The following is an 8,730-nucleotide window of genomic DNA, read 5'->3' as shown; positions in this document are numbered from 1 at the left end:
CGGTGCACAAATAATGACCTCCTCGTGTGAAGAAGTTTGCTGAAGATGCACATCCTCTTCATGACCTTCATCCTACTGCACCTCTGGAAGATTGGGGATATCCTCTACCCTGCCTCCTTGAGAGTCCTTAGAATTCTGTGAGAGAGTTCTGTCCATGGAATGTTCAGCAGAGCCAGGGAGGTCATCTTCTTCCTCTGAGAAGATGACCGTGATAATAGCAGAGATAGTAGGCTTGTTTAGCTTGCTTTTAAAAGTGAAACGGGAGGAGTGGAAAGAACTGGAGAGGGACGGACCAGAGTGGTCAGATGATGGAGAGGCCGGCGAGACTGAAACAAGCGGGGAGATGCGTCGAGGAACAGGACCTCCCCTTCCTCTAACACCCCCCCGTGTGCCTGAACTTCTACCCCTCCGGGAAATTCCTCGAGGTCGAGCCATACCAGCAATAATTGATAAACTGAGAGGACAAAAGGGTTGGATGAGGAAGAAGAACGACCCACCCCAATTTGAAATAAACCGAGGATAGCAGTACTCAGAGTAGAAAGTGCCCAGAGAAAGCACCACACAGATAAAAAAAAGAACCCCGAAATAAATTCCAGAATTGTCTGAATGATTCCCACACCCAGCCCAAACAGCTTCAACAGACTCCGTGACCCGACCAATTGCAGTTATATACCCAAGGAAAAAACAATGACCATACCAGATGCGAGCCAGAAGAACCGTGATTAAATGCTTGAGGCTGGCCTGTTGCAGGCTTTGATGGAGCCCTGATGGCTTCCAAATGCTTAGCACTGCACCTAACTCCTGTGAACCAATTCATCCTGGAATGTCTCTGCTAGAATGAGCCAGAGAGAGTGTTGAGCTCTGGGCAATTGAAATAGATCGTATGCTCATCATCCTGAAGTACTTACTCCGCATGCTGTTCACCCAATTCCTCATTAATGGGACTTAATGCACTGCCAAAAGTCGCCTACTTGCTCTACGATGGCGCCCAATGCCGGCGTCGCTCGTATGGGCATTAACTGCTCATAATATCACCCGCATCCGGGTGCGAGTTCTCCTGCGGCTGCATATCACTAGTAACTATAGTCTTGAAGATGGAGAGTTGATTCTCTGAAACTATGCTGGAGATTGAGCCTTCAAAGAATTCCCTTCCACTTTCCACCCCTATGTTTGCAAGAAAGTCAGCCAATTTATTCCCTTCCCTTCTAATGTGTTTAAAGGAAATTGCTTGGTGATTGGTAAACCATTGTTTGAGAAGCTCTAGTCTAGTGGCCAATCTCCAACTGCTACTGACCTTATATACCTGAGATCCCTGCATAAGCTTTGAGGCCATGTTGATAATGATTTGAGAGTCCCCCTCCACTATAAGAGGCAAGAGTCTCCGTTCCTATGCCAAATTTAGTCCTCTCCATAGGCCCTCCAATTCTGCCGCATTGTTGGTATTCCAACCAATTGAGCCAACATAGGTTATTAGGGGGAGTCCCTGGTAGTTTCTGATGCTTCCTCCGAATCCTGTTTTTCCTGGATTCCCTTTCGAGGCTCCATCGAAGTTAAGCTTGTATGCATTATTTGGGGGAGGTGTCCAACTTGATGGAGATTCTAGATGCTTTGAAGAGTTATCCTTTGATATTAACGGATGTTGTAATTGAATCTGCCAGTTATCCCATATGGCTTGTTCCTGCGGGAGAGATGGGAAGTCCTCTTTAGACCATCCTTTAATAGACAGAGTTTCTTTAATGTTCTGGTGCAGTCCATGCCAAATTTGTTCAATTGGTTGTGCTTGATCTTTAAATATCCTTCTATTTCTTTCCTTCCAAATATTCCACATAAGTAATCCTGGTATGAGCTGCCATAGTGTGTTTAAGAGTTTACTATTATATGGCTCTTGGGGCCAGGTGCGGAGAGTCCCTTTGATGTCTCCATTCACTCTTCCATCCTTCTGACATCGGAAGGCAATTTTTTCCCAGAGTTTCCTTCCCATTGGACAGGATTGCATAAGATGTAATGCTGATTCCTCTTCCTGTTTGCAGTTTGGGCAAATGGAAGGTCCAGCAAAATTCCTTTTCCTGAGATTGTCCCATGTGAGAATTCTGTTGTGAGAGATAAGCCATAGAAAAGTTGAGACCTTCGGCCATATGGATGGGTTCCATATCCGATCCCATAATTGATCTTTCATTATCTTTTCTTTGATAATTATTTTATAAGCTTCCCTGGTGGTGAAAGTGCCTTTTTCCTCATATCCCCATCTAAGGGTGTCCCAGCCTGCCGAAGTGAGTATTTTCCTTTTTTGAAGCTCAGTGGAGAGGGAGAGTTGAGTTTGCTCCGGGCTATGTGGTATTATGTGCCTGGCCTCTTTCCATTTTCTATGTTCTTGAGTGTTATGTGAGTCCCAAAATCGACTCACCTTCTCATGTTGTTGTATGTCTTGATCAACAATATCTGGAATTGTGTCTCTGAGGTTAGGGAGTTGCTGCCATGAGTCTTCCCAAAATCTAGCCGTGTGACCATCCTTCACCTCCCAAAAACTGTGTTTCTGAATTATATCCCTGTGTTGAATGGCTGAGTTCCAAATCACGGATCCTTTACTGGTTTCTGACATTCTAAGTCTCTCCTCCATGGATTTGTTGCTTGCATATTTCGCTGTCCAAAGGTAGGCCCAAGGTGTTGTGGGATTGGTTAGCCATTTCCACCAGATTTTGGCCCCCATAACCATATTACTATGTTCTGGGTCTCTTAGTCCAATTCCCCCTGCCTTTTTGGGAAGACATGCTTTCTCCCATTTTACTAATGCCCATTTTCGATTAGGTCCCGAATTACCCCAAAGGAAGTTTCTCTGAAGCTGTTTGATAGCTTTAAGGACCCATTTGGGTGCTGCCAATATGGAGAAAAGGTAAAGAGGCATGGTTTGAAGCACTGCTTTGATTAGAACTAGCCTACTTGCCATATTGAGCGCTCTATGCGTCCACAGGGATAATCTGGCTTCCAGCTTCTCTAAAAGATTGTTCCATGAGGCATGCTTAAGAGCCGTGGCAAATAAAGGAGCCCCCAAATACTTAGACGGAAGGGAAGCAATGGAAAAACCAAAGATACGGGCAATAGTTCTTTGGATGGATGGCGAAGTGTTGAAGAAGAAGATCTGGGATTTGACTTTGTTGATGAGGGCACCAGAGGCCTCCGAAAAGTCTGCAAGAATAGATTTAAGGGCTCGAGCTTCTTGAACAGACGGATGACCGAAAAGCAGGTTGTCATTGATGAATTGCTAATGTGAAAAAGCAGGGACTTGGTGGAAGGCTAGACCTTTGAGATGATGAGAGCGGAGGGCTTCTTTAATGCTACGACCTAAACCTTCAGCCAAAATGACAAACAGGAAGGGTGATATAGGGTCCCCTTGGCGGATGCCTCTGGAAGGACGAAAAGTGGGTGAGGGGATTCCATTGATGAGAATAGAGAAGAACGAAGAGGAAATGAGACTACTGATCCATCTAATCCAAGAGGGGGCAAAACCAAAGGCTTGAAGGACTTTTTGCAGATATTCCCAACTGATACTATCAAAAGCCTTAGATAAATCGAGTTTGAGCAACATACCTGGTTTTTTTGTGTGCTTGAGAGAGTGGATTATCTCATGGGTTAGAATTATCCCATCCGTAATCTGCCTTCCTTCAACGTAACCAGTTTGTTCTGGAGAGATGAGAAGTGGAAGCAGGGGCTTCAATCTGGAAGCTATCACTTTGGAGACAATCTTGTATATGATGTTGCATAAAGCAATCGGACGGAATTTATCCGGAGTGGATGATTCCTCTTCTTTAGGGATTAAAGCTATGAATGTTGCGTTCAGTCCTGGATACATCCATCTGAGGGTACGCGATTCTTCCACCACTTGCCACACCTCCCATTTGACCAGATCCCAAAAGTGATGAAAAAAATTTGAAGTAAAGCCATCGGGTCCCGGAGCTTTTCCTGCTTTGAGTTGATGAACAACATCATCAACTTCCTGGAGGCTTATGGGTTTGAGAAGGAGAGTGTTATGCTCATCCGTGATTAATTTGGGAATATTGCTGATGATTTTCCCAATAGCTTCTGTTCTGTTTATATCCGGCTCTTGATTCATTTTCTTGAAGTAGTTGAGGAACACCTGTTCTATCCCTTCATGTGTTTCAATTTTGCCTCCTTGTTCATTGGTGACCCTTGAAATTTGATTAATCATTCTCCTTTGCACTGTAGATTTGTGGAAGAATTTCATGTTCTTCTCACCCTCCTTCAGCCATCTAACTCTCGATTTTTGTCTCCAGAGAGTTTCCTCCTGTGACTCTCGCTCGAGGAGTTGATTCTCTAAGGACTGCTCTTTCTTGCTAAGTTCTTCCGAGCATCCTTCAGTTATCATTCTTTGCTGAACCACTTTCATTTCTTGATTGAGGATTTCCTTAGCCTTAAAAATGTTGCCAAAGACAGAGTGATTCCATTTTTTAATTTCCCCTTTGATATATTTCAGCTTCCTTTGGAATGAGGCCATTTTTGTACCATCCGTCAAATTGCATTTTTCCCAGGTTGCTTTAACAAATTCGTTGAAGTCCGGGTGAGACATCCAAAAAGCCTCAAATCTAAAGGGACGTCTAATATGGCAGCCAGGACGATTCCACTGGAGGGCAATCGGCCAATGATTGGAACCAGAGTAAGGGAGAATAGAAGTTGTGAATTCTCCACCTACATGAACTGCATTGTCAGAGATTAAAAAGCGATCCAGGCACGATGCTATTTGCATTGGACCTGTCCGTTTGTTGTTCCAGGTGTAGAGGCCATTATTAGTAGGAATATCTATAAGCCAATTATTCTGTATGAAATTCTTTAATAGAGATCCGTCCCTGTTTGTTCTACATTGGCCTCCCTTTTTTTCCTCCACCGAAGCGATCATATTATAGTCTCCTCCAGCTATCCATAACGGGTATTGCCTATCTGTGCTAAGATTTGTTAAAGCTTCCAGAATTTCATTCTTCTGCTGGGATTCTTGGGGAAAGTACACATTAGTGATGTGCCCATAGATGTTGGTTCCTATTATATGGAATATTGCTTGGATGAAATTTTTATTTGCATGTATGTTGGTCATTTGAATCTTTCTTGCATCCCAAAGCACTGCAAGTCCTCCAGAAGCGCCCTGAGCATCAACAGCTGCTACTGTCCCCCCTGGCCAGGTCTTAGCTGCTATTTTTTCCAAAACTGTCGAATTTCATTTTGTTTCCTGTAGAAAAAGAACTGCTGGTTTTTCTCCCATTAACATGTTTTTTAAGAGTTTTCCTTTCCTTGGGCAGTTAAGCCCTCTGATATTCCATGAGATCAACTTCATTGGGAAGGTTTGGGATTGATGTTGAAATACTTGGTTAGCTTGGCATATCTACCAGAATCTACCAGCACTTCTCCAATCTTGATGGTTCTTTCTAAGGTAGTTTTCCTTCCCCTTTTTTTGTTGTCTTTTGTAATGAATTTTCCGTCCCATTGGCTGCCAATTTGAACCCCTAGTGAATATTTTTTCCGGGCTTTATTGAGGACTTCCACTAGATTGTCCACTTGTCTGTCAGGTATTTTGTCGAAGTTCCCTGTTTTACAGGCCTGTTCTAATCCCAAGAGATTTAGCTCACCAATGTCTATTGATTCTGAATCCTCCTCCATGATTTGTGTTTCCTGAGAGTGACTATCGCCTTCCTTCTCATTTTCTATGCTGGGATTTATGCCATCTATATCCATTTCAGGAAGGCTCCAGTCTTTGGAGGCTGTCTTGGGCTGATTACCTTCTAGATCTATCTCCTTTTCTTTTTCTTTCGATTGGGATCGATCCATTTTTTCCTTTTCCTGAGTAGGCCCTCTTTTATTATGGGTTGAGTCGTCTGGATCTTGCGAATCCTGATTATCTAATACTGCAAAGCTATTACTAGTAGATGGCTTTGATTGATTTCCTGGGGGTGTCTTTATAGTAACAGCTGGTTTTTTACTCGCTCTTCTGCGATTTGTCACTTTGGTGAAACCATCTACCGATGGGTTTTCCTGTTCAGTTTGAGTCGTAGGTTTGCTATTTAAAGGGCAGTCTCTGAAGAGGTGACCTAGGTCATGACATTTCCTACATCTGAAGGGAACATGTTCATAATCGATTAACTGAATACATTCCACATCTTCATGAAAGAGACTTACCGTATCTGGCAGAGGTTGTTTCAGGTCCATGTAGACGCAGATCCTTGCATATGAGGTATATCTCTGTGTCTTTGTATCTTTAGCTATTCTGACAAAGTGGCCCAGAACCTTGCCAATAGCTTTTAGGGACTCCTCTTCCCAATATTCCAATGGTAGAGAATACAGCCGGATCCACACCGGCGCCCAACTTAGGTCCTCTTTATCCGGGTTGAACCGCTCAATCCATTCTCTGAGAAATAGCCCAACAGAGTTAAAGAAATAAGGCCCTCCTTCAAAAACTCTGTTCCTATCCTCCAAACAGTTAAAGACTACAGTGAAGAAACCCTTCGGCCCTAGATGCAGGGTTATGTGCCCCTTTGGATGCCATTTGACATTTATCCATGCTCTCAATGCTTTCTCGTTTGGCCATATTCCGATAAATTTGCCTATGAGAGCATGATCTCTCATGTATTGAATTCTGGCATTTATACGGTGACTGGGTAGTTCCACTTTTGGTCTGTGTGCAGCTACTGGCTTGCATGTGGACGAGCTGACTTTCGGTTTATCTTGCTGTGCCTGTTCAGTCTGTTGCTGCTGACTTTTGCCTGTGCTTCCATCATTATGTTCCTGTTCTCTGTCGGGACCCTCAGGATTCCCTTGTTGGTTGTCGTTTGAGGGAGGCTTCCCTCCTTCCCCCGGATGGGGGTCCATTGTACCCGCCGGTCAAAAACCCCAGTCTTTTGTTATCTGCGGTGTCACGATCTGATTCTGGAGTCCTCTGTTCTGCAGACCTGCTGTTGCAGGTGAGTACAGGAACCCTAATCCGCTTCTCAGAGCTCAGATCTCACTCTCATGTGTCTGGTTCGCTACCATAGAACCTTGTCTGCACACCAAATCTCTATTTTTCTAGGTATTCTTGAAAGAGCCAGAATGACCGTTTATTATTATCTATTATATACTAAATTCTATTTTAATAAATAGACTTTCCATTAAATATCATATTTTCAAATTTCAATAAAAATTATTAAATCACGTCAAAATAATTATTTCAATATTTCAAATTATTTTTTAAAAAAATTATTGTTAAATTTTTAAAATTTAATTTAATTTTTTTTAATTAATTAAAATCAATAAAATTAGACTTTTACTCCATTATTAAATTATAAATAAATTACAACCCATTAAAATTATTATTTAAATTATAGACAAATATATTATTTTTAATAAATTTAATGTTAGATTTTGTGAAAATCAATTCATTTCATAGAACCAATAAAATTATTAAAGTTGTTATTTTTATAAATATAAAAATCATAAATAAATACAATCTGAAACTCCGCATGAAAAGTATATGTAAATCAGATTAACCATTTTCCATCAATGGTCAGCGGTAAGGTATACCAAGTTACAAACAAAATCCCCATGCTAATTATATCAAAGAAATAAATTACAAACTCATCGAAGAAGTTGAAGGAAATCAATAATTTTTGTTCCATTTAAAGGGGATTTAGATCATAGTATATAAAGTATTCCTTCACAAATAGAGAAAACTTCAATACTCATGTACCAACAACCTTACAACCATGGTAATATCAAACTCCTACTATGAATGTCGGTTGCGGGTCATTCAATTCACAGTTCAAACAAAATTATTTGAGATGCTTATGCAATTGTTTTTTACCGTAAGAAGATTCGTCCATTCGAGTTCATTGCTAGATACAAAAATTCATTCATAGACTTCCAGGTATCGAGAGCAATTTCAAAACCCTAGTACTAGCCAAGTAAAATCTTCATGGCACCTGAGAAAACGCAAGGGGATAATGTTACGTCGGAATATGGGAGGCTGCAATGTTGGGTCTTACCTGCAACGGTAAAGACAAACAAACAAAAAGAAGAGTGATATGGTAAATAATTATGGGTTATATTTGATTAAAATAGTCATACATGTCAACAGTAGGAAATCAGGTGTCAACCCTAACCTGAGTCGAGGCCTAAAGGTGCTTTTCTAGAGACTCTTGTCCATGAAGACAGAAAACAAAAGTGCTATGTTAAAGAAATCCTAGAATTTTCGGACTATAATGACCAAGGACATCAAACATGTTTTTACCTGGGCAGGGTTGTCAACAAAAATTAGGCCCGCGACTTCTCAAGTAGAAGAGGCCTTCATCAGATTCCAACGACACAATTGAGATCCAACCAAGAGCTTAAAAGCCATAAAACAAAAGAAACAAATTTATTTCCACCTTCACATTCAATAAATATAGAAGACAGAAAGAGAAATTAAAAGGTCACCTCTACCCGTGAATTGATGGTACTCAAGGAACTCAAGGAGAAGGAGATGACACAGTGAGGGCACAATGATTCTTAAAAAAATTGTGACTATATTGACAAATTCCAAACGCCCACCATGGGAAGGAGAAAACACCTTCCCGTAGGCTTAAATGACAGAGGTTTCAAGCAATACTTATATAACCCTCACAGGAGGTGAAGGGATAACTAACTTACAGGCACAAAATTTCCACCGAGAGGCAACCCTTACCCCTCATAGCAGTAAGTTAGTGGAACAACAGAATC

At 41.5% G+C, this 8,730-nt stretch overlaps 1 protein-coding gene across 1 annotated transcript; it reads right to left on the bottom strand.

The window, feature by feature from the left end:
* Window positions 1-1,387: 1,387 nt before the first annotated feature.
* LOC149183442 (uncharacterized) lies at window positions 1,388-6,867 on the bottom strand. Its single transcript, XM_089414948.1, has 3 exons — window positions 5,391-6,867; window positions 3,586-5,211; window positions 1,388-3,183 (listed from the first exon to the last, which is right to left on the bottom strand). The coding sequence occupies exons 1-3, from the start codon at window positions 6,865-6,867 to the stop codon at window positions 1,388-1,390; spliced, it is 4,899 nt and encodes a 1,632-aa protein (XP_089271074.1).
* Between the last annotated feature and the right edge of the window lie 1,863 nt (window positions 6,868-8,730).

Source organism: Pinus tabuliformis, chromosome 3_2 (assembly GCF_031772625.1).
Source record: "Pinus tabuliformis cultivar Carrire ecotype Pingquan chromosome 3_2, CPIR1, whole genome shotgun sequence".
Classification (NCBI taxonomy): Eukaryota; Viridiplantae; Streptophyta; class Pinopsida; order Pinales; family Pinaceae; genus Pinus; species Pinus tabuliformis.
This window is presented reverse-complemented; position numbering and strand designations above follow the sequence as displayed.

What these genes read in the sequence shown, in the direction of transcription:
- LOC149183442 (XM_089414948.1), bottom strand. Translation starts at nt 6,867, where the DNA reads ATGGACCCCCATCCGGGGGAAGGAGGGAAGCCTCCCTCAAACGACAAC. An exon ending in AGAAGTGCTGGTAGATTCTG is followed by an intron (nt 5,212 to 5,390) that starts GTAGATATGCCA and finishes GAAATTCGACAG; the next exon opens with TTTTGGAAAAAATAGCAGCT. An exon ending in CAAGCACACAAAAAAACCAG is followed by an intron (nt 3,184 to 3,585) that starts GTATGTTGCTCA and finishes CTATTCTTGCAG; the next exon opens with ACTTTTCGGAGGCCTCTGGT.